This window comes from Oncorhynchus nerka, linkage group LG5 (assembly GCF_034236695.1).
Source record: "Oncorhynchus nerka isolate Pitt River linkage group LG5, Oner_Uvic_2.0, whole genome shotgun sequence".
Lineage (NCBI taxonomy): Eukaryota > Metazoa > Chordata > Actinopteri > Salmoniformes > Salmonidae > Oncorhynchus > Oncorhynchus nerka.
Window position 1 is genome coordinate 32,247,349 of NC_088400.1, and position 19,902 is coordinate 32,267,250.

The window sequence follows — 19,902 nt, forward strand, 5'->3', positions numbered from 1 at the left end:
TAGCGGTAGAGGTTTCCCTTGGCTGTAGCGGTAGAGGTTTCCCTTGGCTGTAGCGGTAGAGGTTTCCCTTGGCTGTAGCGGTAGAGGTTTCCCTTGGCTGTAGCGGTAGAGGTTTCCCTTGGCTGTAGCGGTAGAGGTTCCCTTGGCTGTAGCGGTAGAGGGTTCCCTTGGCTGTAGCGGTAGAGGGTTCCCTTGGCTGTAGCGGTAGAGGGTTCCCTTGGCTGTAGCGGTAGAGGGTTCTCTTTGCTGTAGGGTTCTCTTGGCTTTAGGAGTAGAGGGTTCTCTTGGATGTAGTAGCCCCACATCCAGACTGTCCTGGCCAAACAGATTTTCATGCACAATGGAGTCTCTAGCGGATCCCAGGGAGAGGAATTGGATTATGATGATTGGCCGCAATTTTCCAGCGTGCTCTCTGTGGGTGTTTGAAAGTGTGTGTGTTTGTTAAACAGCCATCACTAGCACAGAGAGGCAGCTGCCTACCGACAGACTTGACATCATTAACTACTTTAATAAATGGAAGACTAGTCACTTTAATAATGCCACTTTAAGAATGTTTACATATCTCGCATTACTTATCTCATAGAGTATGTAGTGTATACTGTATACTACACTATCTATTCTATACTATCTATTGCATCTTAGCCGCTCTGTCAATACTCATCCATATATTTTATACTTATATATTCCTATCCCATTCCTTTACTAGATTGTGCGTATTAGGTTTTGTTGTGGAATTGTTAGATATTACCTGTTAGATACTGCTACAATGTTAGATCTAGAAGCGCAAGCATTTCGCTACACTCACAATAACATCTGCTAACCATGTGTATGTGACCAATAACATTTGATTTGATTTGAAGTGGAGGTGTGTTTGTGTTTTGTGTGTGTGTGTGGGGGGGGTGGGGGGGGGGGGGACAATGTACGTGAGGATGGCTGGGGGAACAATGTACGTGAGGATGGCTGGGGGATGGTCCAATGCAACGCTAGGACCCCTTTCCTGAAGTTGGAGAATTTCACATTTTTCAAACACCTGAAACAGCTTTTTCCTGCAATCTATCTATCTATCAATATATCATTATGCTTTATTCTATGTAAAAATATATATATATTTTTTTTTCTGCATATCTAAGCATGTATCTTGTGCTGTCTGTATCCTCCTGACTGGTGGTTATTTTTTTAAGAAACTAAATATGCTATAATCTGGGTTAAATATTGACAGGAATGTGTGTCTAATTCAGTCCATTTACTAATTGCTTGCTTTTCTAAAGTCTACCAACCTTGCCAGCAGGAATGCCTGCTAAGATAGTTAGAACAAGCTAGCTACTCTAACTTGATTAGAAATTGCTTCTTGGTAGCTAATTATGAGGTTGGGACATTGGGAACCTATCTGGGCTAGCTAAAGACAACTTTATAAATATCACGTTCGTTATATGAATGGGACCAAGGCACAGCGTGGTATGTGTACATTTTTTATTATATTAAGAATGAACACTGAACAAACTAACCAAATTAACTAAATGACATGTACAAAGCTATACAAATGAGTGCTGACAGGCAACTACACATAGACAAGAACCCACAAACACCAAAGGGAAATGGCTACTTAAATGATCCCCAATCAGAGACAATGATAAACAGCTGCCTCTGATTGGGAACCATATCAGGCCACCATAAACATACAAATACCTAGACCTACAAAACCCAATACATACAAAAACCCTAGACAATACAAAACCCCTAGACAATGCAAAAACTAGCGTAACCACCCGAGTCGCACCCTGACCTAACCAAATTATAAAGGAAACCGATATCTCAGGTCAGGGCGTGACAATAAAATTGCTAGGTGGCTATAGTACTATTACAGAGAAACAACAAACAAACGTGTCTGTGTGTTTCTACTTCTCAAAATATTTTATATATTTTCCTCAGGCTCCACTGTGCTAGGCTATGATCTTATTTTCACACAATGCTTGTTGGCTCTCATACCTGAGGCATTCACTTGGTGTAGTAATGAAATGTAACAATGAGTATGGTTAAATGCACACAATAATATGATGACTGTGGATTGTCAGATTAATATAATAGTTAAAAACGTTTACATGCTTTGCAAGAAGAATCATTTTCCTAATAATCCTGTTTCCAGGGACACATCTGAAATCGGGCTTCCTGATGGGATTTAAATCACCAATCAGAATAAACACTACCACAGCGACCATGTTATTTTGGAGAAACCTATTTGATTCTGTGTTCAGACGTGAAGTTTGTATGCGAAAACAATTTCTAAAATGTCGACTTTCAGTTTTTCAGAACTTACTTCACTCGTGCTGAAGAGGGAAGATTGTACTACTGGTGCTGCCACATGTGCAGATCAAATACACAGCTGGAACTCTGATTCAGCCTGTTTAACATGTCCTAACAATGATCAAATATTGTTTAGAAAACCAGGTGTTTTAATTGGTGTCTGCTTACTTCAATTTTGACCTCACGCCGATTTAAGAATAAAGTGTTGACATGACTATTGCTGTACTCAGCCTACTGCCACAATCAATTTAATATTGAATTATTAGTGTGCATGTAAACATACTCAGTGCTGTTACTAACCTGTTGGTCCTCTCTCTCTCTCAAATTCAAATTCAAGCTGCTTTATTGGTGTGAAAAACATTATCAATATTGCTAAAGCAACAATGTATATAATATACATTGCAATAAAATGATAAACAATACCGAATAATAATATAAAATTGCAGTATATAATACAAAATTAAATACAAAAATAATAACAATAAAATGATAACAGTCAATAGTAGATTGTCATCATTACCACTACTACTACCACCACAATCACTAAACTGTCATCATTACCACTACTACTACCACCACAATCACTACACTGTCATCATTACCACTACTACTACCACCACAATCACTACACTGTCATCATTACCACTACTACTACTACCACCACAATCACTACACTGTCATCATTACCACTACTACTACTACTACCACCACAATCACTACACTGTCATCATTACCACTACTACTACTACCACCACCACAATCACTACACTGTCATCATTACCACTACTACTACTACCACCACCACAATCACTACACTGTCATCATTACTACTACTACCACCACCACAATCACTACACTGTCATCATTACCACTACTACCACCACAATCACTACACTGTCATCATTACCACTACTACTACCACCACAATCACTACACTGTCATCATTACCACTACTACTACTACCACCACAATCACTACACTGTCATCATTACCACTACTACTACTACCACCACAATCACTACACTGTCATCATTACCACTACTACCACCACCACAATCACTACACTGTCATCATTACCACTTACTACTACTACCACTACCACAATCACCACAATCACTACACTGTCATCATTACTACTACTACCACCACCACAATCACTACACTGTCATCATTACCACTACTACTACCACCACAATCACTACACTGTCATCATTACCACTACTACTACCACCACAATCACTACACTGTCATCATTACCACTACTACTACTACCACCACAATCACTTCACTGTCATCATTACCACTACTACTACTACCACCACAATCACTACACTGTCATCATTACCACTACTACTACTACCACCACAACCACTACACTGTCATCATTACCACTACTACTACTACCACCACAATCACTACACTGTCATCATTACCACTACTACTACTACCACCACAATCACTACACTGTCATCATTACCACTACTACTACTACCACCACAATCACTACACTGTCATCATTACATTACCACCACTCACTACACTGTCATCATTACCACTACTACTACTACCACCACAATCACTACACTGTCATCATTACCACTACTACTACTACCACCACAATCACTACACTGTCATCATCATTACCACCACTACTACTACCACCACAATCACTACACACTGTCATCATTACCACTACTACTACTACTACACCACAATCACTACACTGTCATCATTACCACCACTACTACTACCACCACAATCACTACACTGTCATCATTACCACTACTACTACCACCACAATCACTACACTGTCATCATTACCACTACTACTACCACCACAATCACTACACTGTCATCATTACCACTACTACTACTACCACCACAATCACTACACTGTCATCATTACCACTACTACTACTACTACCACCACAATCACTACACCACAATCACTACACTGTCATCATTACCACTACTACTACTACCACCACCACAATCACTACACTGTCATCATTACCACTACTACTACTACCACCACCACAATCACTACACTGTCATCATTACTACTACTACCACCACCACAATCACTACACTGTCATCATTACCACTACTACCACCACAATCACTACACTGTCATCATTACCACTACTACTACCACCACAATCACTACACTGTCATCATTACCACTACTACTACTACCACCACAATCACTACACTGTCATCATTACCACTACTACTACTACCACCACAATCACTACACTGTCATCATTACCACTACTACTACTACCACCACAATCACTACACTGTCATCATTACCACTACTACCACCACCACAATCACTACACTGTCATCATTACTACTACTACCACCACCACAATCACTACACTGTCATCATTACTACTACTACCACCACCACAATCACTACACTGTCATCATTACCACTACTACTACCACCACAATCACTACACTGTCATCATTACCACTACTACTACCACCACAATCACTACACTGTCATCATTACCACTACTACTACTACCACCACAATCACTACACTGTCCACCACAATCACTTCACTGTCATCATTACCACTACTACTACTACCACCACAATCACTACACTGTCATCATTACCACTACTACTACTACCACCACAACCACTACACTGTCATCATTACCACTACTACTACTACCACCACAATCACTACACTGTCATCATTACCACTACTACTACTACCACCACAATCACTACACTGTCATCATTACCACTACTACTACTACCACCACAATCACTACACTGTCATCATTACCACCACTACTACTACCACCACAATCACTACACTGTCATCATTACCACTACTACTACTACCACCACAATCACTACACTGTCATCATTACCACCACTACTACTACCACCACAATCACTACACTGTCATCATTACCACTACTACTACTACTACCACCACAATCACTACACTGTCATCATTACCACCACTACTACTACCACCACAATCACTACACTGTCATCATTACCACTACTACTACTACCACCACAATCACTACACTGTCATCATTACCACTACTACTACTACCACCACAATCACTACACTGTCATCATTACCACCACTACTACTACCACCACAATCACTACACTGTCATCATTACCACTACTACTACTACCACCACAATCACTACACTGTCATCATTACCACCACTACTACTACCACTACTATTTGGAATGATAAACAACAATAATAATAGTAATAACAATAATAGTAATAATAAGTAAGTTACTGTTTACTATGCAGATGTTATTATTCAGTGTCCCTCAGGCTATGGCAGGAAAATACACATTTAAATACATTGCTCCTTCGCCCATGAGTATTTTTTCTTTTTCTTCTGGGTTTAACAAGTTCAAATTTGGAATAAATGTAGTAATTTCTGTGAATAATGATGATGATGATAATAATTATGATGCTCGCTCTCTCTCTCGCTCGCTCTCCCGCTCTCTTTTTGCCTGTCTGCAGGACAGACAGGGATCCCCAACCAATGGTGTAGATGAGGATGATGAAGGTACATAGGGAAGGCTGTGTGGGGAGGAAGAGCAGCGCCTGACTCTCCTCCACTTTCATCCACTCTGAGCCGTACCGTCTAATTGGGTGGACGGAGCACAATGTCAGCCCCGCATCCCAAGAAGACGCGCGGGAAGGAGAGGACTGAGGTCATGGGTGACTTTGCGCAGACAGCCAATGAGGAGTTTCGGAACAAGCTGATGGACCTCCAGATAGAAATGCAGCAGGAGAAGGGCAAGGTAGGCCCCTCCCCTCTGATGATGATGATAAGGATGCAATTGATGATGTTGATAATGATATCATTATCCGTTGGTCTTTTGTGATCTACTGTTAATGATACTATTAAGAATCATTATCTCTCTTTTTCCTATTCCCTTACAAACGTCACTCTTTCTCTCCTCTTCCTCCCGTTTGTCTCGCTCCTCCCCTATCCTCTATCCCACCCTCCTCTCCCTCCCCTCTCCTCTGTCCCACCCTCCTGTCCCACCCTCCTCTCCCTCCCCTCTCCTCTCCTCTGTCCCACGCTCCCCTCCCTCTCCTCTCCTCTGTCCCACGCTCCCCTCCCTCCCCTCTCCTCCCCTGGGTAGGTCTCTAAGCTGAGAGAGCGTCTCCAGGAGCAGAGGCAAGCCAGGGAACTAGAACAACACAAACACACAGTGGTCCTCACCGACCTCCGTGCCAAACTGCACGAGGAGAAGCTCCGCGAGCTGGCCGCCGCCCGCGAGGCGTTGGCACGTCAACACGAGTTGGAGCTGGCGCGTACCATTAAGATCCGCGACGGGGAAGTGCACCGGCTGCAGGGGCTGGTCCACGCACTGAGGGACGGTGCTGCGGACAAGCTGAAGAGTGCCCTGCTAGGGGAGGCCCGGGAGGAGGCCAGGAGGGCCTTCGATGGGGAGAGACTCAGACTACAGCAGGAGGTAGGCTGGCCTGGGGGCTCAATTTGAATCCAACCCGCATTGTGGTATTTGCACAGGTTTCTTTTTTCTCCCATGGCCAATCAGAATCCTAGCCTGGTGCGGGTCATGCTACTGTTAATTCCTTCTACTACCAGCTAGACTCCCCTCACAGGCCTTGTTTCCAGAATAAGAAGCTTCAAGCCTGTGTTTAGTCTGGTCTTGAAAGTTGTAGTTCAGAGCATCTTCTTTGTTTCTAAAAGTCATGTGACATTACTATGTCCCTAATCATCTTAATTGCTTCAGGGGGCGTATACTTGAAGTGTATACTAGATGGAAAGTGTAACGCTACACATGCTAGCTGTGTGTGTGTGTGTTCCCCCCAGGTCCTGAAGCAGGAGACAGCACGGAAGCAGGTTGAGGAGGCTCTGTCTAACACGCTGCAGGCAGACAAGGCCAAAGCAGCCGACCTCCGAACAGCCTACCAGCAGCACCAGGATGAGATCAATCGCATCAAGAGAGACTGCGAGAGAGACATCCGCCGGGTGGTGAGTCGACCGTAACGTGATCACACACCACGTGCCTGTCTGCAAACCGTAACCCCGGCCACAAATCCTAACTCCTGATCGATCCTAACCCACATCACACAAAGTCCATGTGTGAGACTGGAGTGTCTGGTCTGGTGAGTGACCTGAAAGTGAACCAAACTTCAAACCAAATTAGGACCATAAACCATATAAATCATTAACCACAGCTAACTGAAATGGGAACCACTCTCTAACAATAGATTCTCTCATTCTGTTCCGCGTATGCACTTCTACTGAAGTTTATCTTTAACTTATTGTAGTAATCTGACGGAGAGCTTGAATTGCACTATGTTGATCTCCAGTTGTATTTAACAGAGACCCAGATAACAGAGAGACTGATTAACTACAGCACAGAAGAACAGTGGAAGAACAGGGCCATAAAGAGATCTCTGCAGCTGTAAAAGCTTACAGCCACGGCTATATTATTTCACAAGGAAACCGAAAGGAGGATGGGAAGAGGTAAAGGAAGAGAGAGAGATGAGAGAAGGGAGTGGGATGAGGACAGGCTGAGAGAAGAACGGGGGGAGTGTGAACTAAGATTCATGAATGAATTTCTCCCATCTCTCCTCACTATATTTGTCTCTCTCCTTCTTCTCTCCATCCTCCCATCTCTCCCTACTATATTTGTCTCTCTCCTTCTTCTCTCCATCCTCCCATCTCTCCTCACTATATTTGTCTCTCTCCTTCTTCTCTCCATCCTCCCATCTCTCCTCACTATATTTGTCTCTCTCCTTCTTCTCTCCATCCTCCCATCTCTCCTCACTATTTGTCTCTCTCTCTCTTCTCTCCATCCTCTCATCTCTCCTCACTATATTTGTCTCTCTCATTCTTCTCTCCATCCTCCCATCTCTCCTCACTATATTTGTCTCTCTCCTTCTTCTCTCCATCCTCCCATCTCTCCTCACTATATTTGTCTCTCTCCTTCTTCTCTTCATCCTCCCATCTCTCCTCACTATATTTCTCTCTCTCTCTTCTCCATCCTCCCATCTCTCCTTCTTCTCTTCATCCTCCCATCTCTCCTCACTATATTTGTCTCTCTCCTTCTTCTCTCCATCCTCCCATCTCTCCTTCTTCTCTCCATCCTCCCATCTCTCCTCACTATATTTGTCTCTCTCCTTCTTCTCTTCATCCTCCCATCTCTCCTCACTATATTTGTCTCTCTCCTTCTTCTCTCCATCCTCCCATCTCTCCCTACTATATTTGTCTCTCTCCTTCTTCTCTCCATCCTCCCATCTCTCCCTAATATATTTGTCTCTCTCCTATTTCTCTCCATTCTCCCATCTCTCCTCACTATATTTGTCTCTCTCCTTCTTCTCTCCATCCTCCCATCTCTCCTCACTATATTTGTCTCTCTCCTTCTTCTCTCCATCCTCCCATCTCTCCTCACTATATTTGTCTCTCTCCTTCTTCTCTCCATCCTCCCATCTCTCCTCACTATATTTGTCTCTCTCCTTCTTCTCTCCATCCTCCCATCTCTCCTCACTATATTTGTCTCTCTCCTTCTTCTCTCCATCCTCCCATCTCTCCTCACTATATTTGTCTCTCTCCTTCTCTGCATCCTCCCATCTCTCCTCACTATATTTGTCTCTCCTTCTTCTCTCCATCCTCCCATCTCTCCTCACTATATTTGTCTCTCTCCTTCTTCTCTTCATCCTCTCATCTCTCCTCACTATATTTGTCTCTCTCTCTCTTCTCCAACCTCCCATCTCTCCTCACTATATTTGTCTCTCCTTCTTCTCTTCATCCTCCCATCTCTCCTCACTATATTTGTCTCTCTCCTTCTTCTCTCCATCCTCCCATCTCTCCCTACTATATTTGTCTCTCTCCTTCTTCTCTCCATCCTCCCATCTCTCCCTAATATATTTGTCTCTCTCCTATTTCTCTCCATCCTCCCATCTCTCCTCACTATATTTGTCTCTCTCCTTCTTCTCTCCATCCTCCCATCTCTCCTCACTATATTTGTATCTCTCCTTCTTCTCTCCATCCTCCCATCTCTCCTCACTATATTTGTCTCTCTCCTTCTCTCCATCCTCCCATCTCTCCTCACTATATTTGTCTCTCTCCTTCTTCTCTCCATCCTCCCATCTCTCCTCACTATATTTGTCTCTCTCCTTCTTCTCTCCATCCTCCCATCTCTCCTCACTATATTTGTCTCTCTCCTTCTTCTCTCCATCCTCCCATCTCTCCTCACTATATTTGTCTCTCTCTCTTTTCTCTCCATCCTCCCATCTCTCCTCACTATATTTGTCTCTCCTTCTTCTCTCCATCCTCCCATCTCTCCTCACTATAATTGTCTCTCTCCTTCTTCTCTTCATCCTCTCATCTCTCCTCACTATATTTGTCTCTCTCTCTCTTCTCCAACCTCCCATCTCTCCTCACTATATTTGTCTCTCCTTCTTCTCTTCATCCTCCCATCTCTACTCACTATATTTGTCTCTCTCCTTCTTCTCTCCATCCTCCCATCTCTCCCTAATATATTTGTCTCTCTCCTATTTCTCTCCATTCTCCCATCTCTCCTCACTATATTTGTCTCTCTCCTTCTTCTCTCCATCCTCCCATCTCTCCTCACTATATTTGTCTCTCTCCTTCTTCTCTCATCCTCCCATCTCTCCTCACTATATTTGTCTCTCTCCTTCTTCTCTCCATCCTCCCATCTCTCCTCACTATATTTGTCTCTCTCCTTCTTCTCTCCATCCTCCCATCTCTCCTCACTATATTTGTCTCTCTCCTTCTCTGCATCCTCCCATCTCTCCTCACTATATTTGTCTCTCTCTCTCTTCTCTCCATCCTCCCATCTCTCCTCACTATATTTGTCTCTCCTTCTTCTCTCCATCCTCCCATCTCTCCTCACTATATTTGTCTCTCTCCTTCTTCTCTTCATCCTCTCATCTCTCCTCACTATATTTGTCTCTCTCTCTCTTCTCCATCCTCCCATCTCTCCTCACTATATTTGTCTCTCCTTCTTCTCTTCATCCTCCCATCTCTCCTCACTATATTTGTCTCTCTCCTTCTTCTCTCCATCCTCCCATCTCTCCCTACTATATTTGTCTCTCTCCTTCTTCTCTCCATCCTCCCATCTCTCCTAATATATTTGTCTCTCTCCTATTTCTCTCCATCCTCCCATCTCTCCTCACTATATTTGTCTCTCTCCTTCTTCTCTCCATCCTCCCATCTCTCATATATTTGTCTCTCCCATCCTCCCATCTCTCACTATATTTGTCTCTCTCCTTCTTCTCTCCATCCTCCCATCTCTCCTCACTATATTTGTCTCTCTCCTTCTTCTCTCCATCCTCCCATCTCTCCTCACTATATTTGTCTCTCTCCTTCTTCTCTCCATCCTCCCATCTCTCCTCACTATATTTGTCTCTCTCCTTCTTCTCTCCATCCTCCCATCTCTCCTCACTATATTTGTCTCTCTCCTTCTCTCCATCCTCCCATCTCTCCTCACTATATTTGTCTCTCTCTCTCTCTTTTCTCTCCATCCTCCCATCTCTCCTCACTATATTTGTCTCTCCTTCTTCTCTCCATCCTCCCATCTCTCCTCACTATAATTGTCTCTCTCCTTCTTCTCTTCATCCTCTCATCTCTCCTCACTATATTTGTCTCTCCTTCTTCTCTTCATCCTCCCATCTCTCCTCACTATATTTGTCTCTCTCCTTCTTCTCTCCATCCTCCCATCTCTACTCACTATATTTGTCTCTCTCCTTCTTCTCTCCATCCTCCCATCTCTACTCACTATATCTGTCTCTCTCTCTCTTCTCCATCCTCCCATCTCTCCTCACTATATTTGTCTCTCTCTCTCTTCTCCATCCTCCCATCTCTCCTCACTATATTTGTCTCTCTCTCTCTTCTCCATCCTCCCATCTCTCCTCACTATATTTGTCTCTCTCCTTCTTCTCTCCATCCTCCCATCTCTCCTCACTATATTTGTCTCTCTCCTTCTTCTCTTCATCCTCCCATCTCTCCTCACTATATTTGTCTCTCTCTCTCTTCTCCATCCTCCCATCTCTCCTCACTATATTTGTCTCTCTCTCCTTCTCTCCATCCTCCCATCTCTCCTCACTATATTTGTCTCTCTCCTTCTTCTCTCCATCCTCCCATCTCTCCTCACTATATTTGTCTCTCTCTCTCTTCTCCATCCTCCCATCTCACCTCACTATATTTGTCTCTCTCTCTCTTCTCTCCATCCTCCCATCTCTCCTCACTATATTTGTCTCTCTCTCTCTTCTCCATCCTCCCATCTCTCCTCACTATATTTGTCTCTCTCCTTCTTCTCTCCATCCTCCCATCTCTCCTCACTATTTGTCTCTCTCCTTCTTCTCTCCATCCTCCCATCTCTCCTCACTATTTGTCTCTCTCTTCTTCTCTTCATCCTCCCATCTCTCCTCACTATTTGTCTCTCTCTTCTCTTCATCCTCCCATCTCTCCTCACTATTTGTCTCTCTCCTTCTCTCCATCCTCCCATCTCTCCTCACTATATTTGTCTCTCTCCTTCTTCTCTCCATCCTCCCATCTCTCCTCACTATATTTGTCTCTCTCTTCTTCTCTTCATCCTCCCATCTCTCCTCACTCTCTCTCCTCTTCTCTTCATCCTCTCATCTCTCTCACTATATTTGTCTCTCTCCTTCTTCTCTCCATCCTCCCATCTCTCCTCACTATATTTGTCTCTCTCCTTCTTCTCTCCATCCTCCCATCTCTCCTCACTATATTTGTCTCTCTCTCTCTTCTCCATCTCCCATCTCTCCTCACTATCTCTCCCTCTTCATCCTCCCATCTCTCCTCACTATATTTGTCTCTCTCCTTCTTCTCTCCATCCTCCCATCTCTCCTCACTATATTTGTCTCTCTCCTTCTTCTCTCCATCCTCCCATCTCTCCTCACTATATTTGTCTCTCTCCTTCTTCTCTCCATCCTCCCATCTCTCCTCACTATATTTGTCTCTCTCCTTCTTCTCTCCATCCTCCCATCTCTCCTCACTATATTTGTCTCTCTCCTTCTTCTCTCCATCCTCCCATCTCTCCTCACTATATTTGTCTCTCTCTCTCTCTTTTCTCTCCATCCTCCCATCTCTCCTCACTATATTTGTCTCTCCTTCTTCTCTCCATCCTCCCATCTCTCCTCACTATAATTGTCTCTCTCCTTCTTCTCTTCATCCTCTCATCTCTCCTCACTATATTTGTCTCTCCTTCTTCTCTTCATCCTCCCATCTCTCCTCACTATATTTGTCTCTCTCCTTCTTCTCTCCATCCTCCCATCTCTACTCACTATATTTGTCTCTCTCCTTCTTCTCTCCATCCTCCCATCTCTACTCACTATATCTGTCTCTCTCTCTCTTCTCCATCCTCCCATCTCTCCTCACTATATTTGTCTCTCTCTCTCTTCTCCATCCTCCCATCTCTCCTCACTATATTTGTCTCTCTCTCTCTTCTCCATCCTCCCATCTCTCCTCACTATATTTGTCTCTCTCCTTCTTCTCTCCATCCTCCCATCTCTCCTCACTATATTTGTCTCTCTCCTTCTTCTCTTCATCCTCCCATCTCTCCCACTATATTTGTCTCTCTCTCTCTTCTCCATCCTCCCATCTCTCCTCACTATATTTGTCTCTCTCTCTCTTCTCTCCATCCTCCCATCTCTCCTCACTATATTTGTCTCTCTCCTTCTTCTCTCCATCCTCCCATCTCTCCTCACTATATTTGTCTCTCTCTCTCTTCTCCATCCTCCATCTCTCCACTATCTCTCTCTCTCTTCTCCATCCTCCCATCTCTCCTCACTATATTTGTCTCTCTCTCTCTCCATCCTCCCATCTCTCCTCACTATATTTGTCTCTCTCCTTCTTCTCTCTCCTCACTATTCCTCCCATCTCTCTCACTATATTTGTCTCTCTCTTCTTCTCTCCATCCTCCCATCTCTCCTCACTATCTCTCCTCATTTGTCTCTCTCTCTCTCTCCATCCTCCCATCTCTCCTCACTATATTTGTCTCTCTCCTTCTTCTCTCCTCATCCTCCCATCTCTCCTCACTATATTTGTCTCTCTCCTTCTTCTCTTCATCCTCCCATCTCTCCTCACTATATTTGTCTCTCTCTCTCTTCTCCATCCTCCCATCTCTCCTCACTATATTTGTCTCTCTCTCTCCTTCTCTCCATCCTCCCATCTCTCCTCACTATATTTGTCTCTCTCCTTCTTCTCTCCATCCTCCCATCTCTCCTCACTATATTTGTCTCTCTCTCTCTTCTCCATCCTCCCATCTCCTCACTCCTCTCTCTCTTCTCCATCCTCCCATCTCTCACTATATTTGTCTCTCTCTTCTTCTCTCCATCCTCCCATCTCTCCTCACTATTTGTCTCTCTCCTTCTTCTCTCCATCCTCCCATCTCTCCTCACTATATTTGTCTCTCTCTCTTCTTCTCTCATCCTCCCATCTCTCCTCACTATATTTGTCTCTCTCTTCTCTCCATCCTCCCATCTCTCCTCACTATATTTGTCTCCTCCTCTCTCTCCTCATCCTCACTATATTTGTCTCTCTCCTTCTTCTCTCCATCCTCCCATCTCTCCTCACTATATTTGTCTCTCTCCTTCTTCTCTCCATCCTCCCATCTCTCCTCACTATATTTGTCTCTCTCTTCTCTCTCCATCTTCTCTCCTCACTATATTTGTCTCTCCATCCTCCCATCTCTCCTCACTATATTTGTCTCTCTCTTCTTCTCTTCATCCTCCCATCTCTCCTCACTATATTTGTCTCTCTCTTCTCTCCATCCTCCCATCTCTCCTCACTATTTTGTCTCTCTCCTTCTTCTCTTCATCCTCCCATCTCTCCTCACTATTTTGTCTCTCTCTCTCTTCTCCATCCTCCCATCTCTCCTCACTATATTTGTCTCTCTCTTCTTCTCTCCATCCTCCCATCTCTCCTCACTATATTTGTCTCTCTCCTTCTTCTCTCCATCCTCCCATCTCTCCTCATCCTCCCATCCTCCCATCTCTCACTATATTTGTCTCTCTCTCTCTTCTCCATCTCCCATCTCTCCATCCTCCATCATCTCTCCTCACTATATTTGTCTCTCTCCTTCTTCTCTCATCCTCCCATCTCTCCTCACTATATTTGTCTCTCTCTCTTCTTCTCTCCATCCTCCCATCTCTCCTCACTATATTTGTCTCTCTCTCTCTTCTCCATCCTCCCATCTCTCCTCACTATATTTGTCTCTCTCCTTCTTCTCTCCTCCTCCCCTCTCTCCTCACTATTTTGTCTCTCTCCTTCTTCTCTCCATCCTCCCATCTCTCCTCACTATTTGTCTCTCTCTTCTCTTCATCCTCCCATTTGTATTTGTCTCTCTCCTTCTCTCCATCCTCCCATCTCTCCTCACTATATTTGTCTCTCTCCTTCTTCTCTCCATCCTCCCATCTCTCCTCACTATATTTGTCTCTCTCCTTCTTCTCTTCATCCTCCCATCTCTCCTCACTATTTGTCTCTCTCTCTCTTCTCTTCATCCTCTCATCTCTCCTCACTATATTTGTCTCTCTCCTTCTTCTCTCCATCCTCCCATCTCTCCTCACTATATTTGTCTCTCTCCTTCTTCTCTCCATCCTCCCATCTCTCCTCACTATATTTGTCTCTCTCTCTCTTCTCCATCCTCCCATCTCTCCTCACTATATTTGTCTCTCCTTCTCTTCATCCTCCCATCTCTCCTCACTATATTTGTCTCTCTCCTTCTTCTCTCCATCCTCCCATCTCTCCTCACTATATTTGTCTCTCCTTCTCTCCATCCTCCCATCTTGTCTCTCTCCTTCTTCTCTCCATCCTCCCATCTCTCCTCACTATATTTGTCTCTCTCCTTCTTCTCTCCTCATCCTCCCATCTCTCCTCACTATTCATTTCCCATCTCTCCTCACTATCTCTCTCTCCTCCATCCTCCCATCTCTCCTCACTATATTTGTCTCTCTCTCTCCTTCTCTCCATCCTCCCATCTCTCCTCACTATATTTGTCTCTCTCCTTCTCTCCATCCTCCCATCTCTCCTCACTATATTTGTCTCTCTCTCTCTTCTCCATCCTCCCATCTCTCCTCACTATATTTGTCTCTCTCTCTCTTCTCCATCCTCCCATCTCACCTCACTATATTTGTCTCTCTCTCTCTTCTCTCCATCCTCCCATCTCTCCTCACTATATTTGTCTCTCTCCTTCTTCTCTCCATCCTCCCATCTCTCCTCACTATATTTGTCTCTCTCCTTCTTCTCTTCATCCTCCCATCTCTCCTCACTATATTTGTCTCTCTCTCTCTTCTCCATCCTCCCATCTCTCCTCACTATATTTGTCTCTCTCTCTCCTTCTCTCCATCCTCCCATCTCTCCTCACTATATTTGTCTCTCTCCTTCTTCTCTCCATCCTCCCATCTCATTTGTCTCTCCTTCTCTCCATCCTCCCATCTCTCCCTCACTATATTTGTCTCTCTCCTTCTTCTCTCCATCCTCCCATCTCTCCTCACTATATTTGTCTCTCTCCTTCTCTCCCATCCTCCCATCTCTCCTCACTATATTTGTCTCTCTCTCTCTTCTCCATCCTCCCATCTCTCCTCACTATATTTGTCTCTCTCTCCTTCTCTCCATCCTCCCATCTCTCCTCACTATATTTCTCTCTCTCTCTTCTCCATCCTCCCATCTCACCTCACTATATTTGTCTCTCTCTCTCTTCTCTCCATCCTCCCATCTCTCCTCACTATATTTGTCTCTCTCCTTCTTCTCTCCATCCTCCCATCTCTCCTCACTATATTTGTCTCTCTCCTTCTTCTCTTCATCCTCCCATCTCTCCTCACTATATTTGTCTCTCTCTCCTCCATCCTCCCATCTCTCCTCACTATATTTGTCTCTCTCTCTCCTTCTCTCCATCCTCCCATCTCTCCTCACTATATTTGTCTCTCTCCTTCTTCTCCATCCTCCCATCTCACCTCACTATATTTCTCTCTCTCTCTCTTCTCTCCATCCTCCCATCTCTCCTCACTATATTTGTCTCTCTCTCTCTTCTCCATCCTCCCATCTCTCCTCACTATATTTGTCTCTCTCCTTCTTCTCTCCATCCTCCCATCTCTCCTCACTATTTGTCTCTCTCTTCTCTTCATCCTCCAATCTCTCCTCACTATTTGTCTCTCTCCTTCTTCTCTCCATCCTCCCATCTCTCCTCACTATATTTGTCTCTCTCCTTCTTCTCTTCATCCTCCCATCTCTCCTCACTATTTGTCTCTCTTCTCTCCATCCTCCCATCTCTCCTCACTATTTGTCTCTCTCCTTCTTCTCTCCATCCTCCCATCTCTCCTCACTATTTGTCTCTCTCCCATCTGTCCTCTCACTAGATGGATGAGCTGAAGGGGAAGGACCGTGTGGTGTCAGCGTTGGAGAGGGAGCTGGGGGTGCAGGCTGGTTATGCCCAGAAGCTCCAGCTGCAGAAGGAGGCTCTGGATGAGCAGCTGGGTCATGTCAGGGAGGCAGAGAGGCATCACAGCAGCCCCAAGAGAGAGGTGGTCCCTGCCCTGGGGGACACCTCTGACTACCTCAACAACCAGGTGAGGGCAGCCCCATGAAAATACACACGCACGCATGCAATTACTCACAAACACAAGCACGCGTACACACACACACACACACAGATCAGTCACTCAATATAGTCTTCGTTCACAGTCGCTGATGTTATTGTCTGTTCCTAAGGCTAGAACTGAGATGAGGAATTTTTTTTTCTCCCATAATGCCCCTTCATCTTGATTACATGTTTCAGAAGATATTAAAGTGAGGGGAGTTGGTGTCTTTGCCTGCTAAGACTCTGATTGACAACACTGTTTGTGACAACTGAAGTTGTTTCTTATCTTCAATTGTATCTTTAACTTGTGACACTTTGTCTTGTGTGTATTCTGTATTTTTCTGTAATGTTTTATGGACACGCTGCTATTTCTGTAACGATTTTCTAGGTGTGAAGGAGAGTCGGACCAAAATGCAGCGTGTAGATTTTGCGATCCATGTTTTAATAAACAAACGTAACACGAATCTAAATACAAACACTACAAAAAACAATAAACGTAACGAAAACCGAAACAGCCTATACTGGTGTAACCTAACACATAGACAGGAACAAGGACACTAAGGACAATCACCCACGACAAACTCAAAGAATATGGCTGCCTAAATATGGTTCCCAATCAGAGACAACGATAAACACCTGCCTCTGATTGAGAACCACTCCAGACAGCCATAGACTTTGCTAGATCACCCCACTAGCTACAATCCCAATATATACACACCACATACAAAAACCCATGCCACACCCTGGCCTGACCCAATACATGAAGATAAACACAAAATACTTCGACCAGGGCGTGACAATTTCCCTGTTTAGCCTTCTTTGCCAGGTCTCCCTCGCAAAATAGTTTTTTTAACCTCAATGGGTTTTACCTGGTTAGATAAAGGTTAAATAAAACATTATTTTTAAAGGTACACTTGTACACACACACATTTGACTGGCGTGGCATTTTCCAAAACACCTGGTGGTCAACTTATTCACACACTGTCTTTATGCCTGATTATCTCCTCCATTTCTCTCTCTCTCGCTCCCCCACTCATATATATATATATATATATATATATATATATATATATATATATATATATATATATATATCCCTCTCTCTCTCTCTTCCTCTCTCTCTATATATATATCCCTCTCGCTCTCTCTTCCTCTCTCTCTCTATATATATATCCCTCTCGCTCTCTCTTGCACTCTCTCTCTCGCTCTATATATATATATATATATATATCTCCCCCCTCTCTCTCTACCTACCCTCGCTCTCTCTACCTACCCTCGCTCTCTCTTGCTCTCTCGCTCTATATATATATATATATATATATATCCCTCTCGCTCTCTCTTGCTCTCTCTCGCTCTATATATATATATATATATATATATCCCTCTCGCTCTCTCTCTCTCTCTCTCTCTCTCTATATATATATATATATATATATATATATATATATATATATATCCTCTTGCTCTCTCTTGCTCTCTCTCTTCTCGCTCTATATATATATATATATATATCTCCCCCCTCTCTCTCTCGCTCTCTCTACCTACCCTCGCTCTCTCTACCCCCCGCCTCGTTCTCTCTCGCTCTCTCTCTCTCTCTCTCTATATATATATCTCCCCTCTCTCTCTCTCGCTCTCTCTACCCCCCTCGTTCTCTCTCGCTCTCTCTCTCTATATATCTCCCCTCTCTCTCTCTCGCTCTCTCTACCCCCTCGTTCTCTCTCGCTCTCTCTATATATATATATATATATATATATCCTCTCTCTACCCCCTCGCTCTCTCTACCCCCTCGTTCTCTCTCTCTCGCTCTCTCTCTCTCTATATATATATATATATATCCCCTCTCTCTCTCGCTCTCTCTACCCCCTCGTTCTCTCTCTCTCGCTCTCTCTCTATATATATATATATCTCCTCCCCTCTCTCTCTCGCTCTCTCTACCCCCGTTCTCTCTCTCACTCTCTCTATATATATATATCTCCTCCCCCTCACTCTCTCTTACCCTCCCCTCGCTCTCTCTACCCCCCCTCGCTCTCTCTCTCACTCTCTCAGGATGTGGAAGATATTCGGGATGCGAGGAGGTCCCAGCTGAAGATAGCTGAGCTCCACTCTGTTACCAGGAAGCTGGAGGACAGAAACACCCTGCTGGCAGATGAGAGGAATGAACTGGTGAGTAACACACACCTGCAGAAAATAACTTGGTGGATAACAGAACATTGTAGGGACATTATGGGAACATTTAAGGGATGTTGTGGAAATATACAGGTGAAAATAACTCTCTCTTTCTCCTTCCATCTCTCTCGCTCTCTCCTTCCATCTCTCTCGCTCTCTCCTTCCATCTCTCTCGCTCTCTCCTTCCATCTCTCTCGCTCTCTCCTTCCATCTCTCTCGCTCTCTCCTTCCATCTCTCTTGCTCTCTCCTTCCATCTCTCTCGCTCTCTCCTTCCATCTCTCTCGCTCTCTCCTTCCATCTCTCTCGCTCTCTCCTTCCATCTCTCCCTTCATCTGTCAGTTAAAGCGGGTGCGTGAGTCAGAGAGTCAGATGAAGCCACTCTTAGATAAATATAAGAGGATGTCGAAGAAGAACAATGATCTCCTTCAGACTCTGCAGCGCATGGAGGAGAAACTCAAGAACCTCAGCAGAGAGAACGCAGAGATGGTGAGGGAACCAGACATAACCTTTTTTGTCTACTTTGCTTTTCTCCTTTCCTTGTCTCATCTCCTTCATGACTAAGGGAGGATGTTGATAAGTGTAACAAAACTATGGGCTATGCTTTGATGTTTATGACTGGATTAAGAGGAACCACATTGTAGGGAACATGTGAAATGGAGGTCATCTAAGGAAAGGGCAAGAGCCCTACAAGAGATGTTAAGCAGTGCCATTCAGTATCTCTGTCGATCGGTATCTGTGCCATTCAGTATCTCTGTCGATCGGTATCTGTGCCATTCAGTATCTCTGTCGATCGGTATCTGTGCCATTCAGTATCTGTGTCGATCGGTATC

General features: G+C 44.2%; 1 protein-coding gene across 1 annotated transcript in view; it reads left to right on the forward strand.

Moving 5' to 3' along the window:
* LOC115122865 (janus kinase and microtubule-interacting protein 1-like) overlaps nt 1-19,902 on the forward strand; it is a 51,479-nt gene that overhangs the window by 21,605 nt on the left and 9,972 nt on the right. Inside the window, exons 2-7 of the mRNA XM_065018539.1 lie at nt 5,822-6,105; nt 6,454-6,786; nt 7,149-7,310; nt 16,685-16,894; nt 18,952-19,068; nt 19,412-19,558. Of these exons, the coding sequence (XP_064874611.1) occupies nt 5,968-6,105; nt 6,454-6,786; nt 7,149-7,310; nt 16,685-16,894; nt 18,952-19,068; nt 19,412-19,558 (1,107 nt within the window). The 5' untranslated portion in view covers nt 5,822-5,967. The remainder of the gene's footprint in view (nt 1-5,821; nt 6,106-6,453; nt 6,787-7,148; nt 7,311-16,684; nt 16,895-18,951; nt 19,069-19,411; nt 19,559-19,902) is intronic.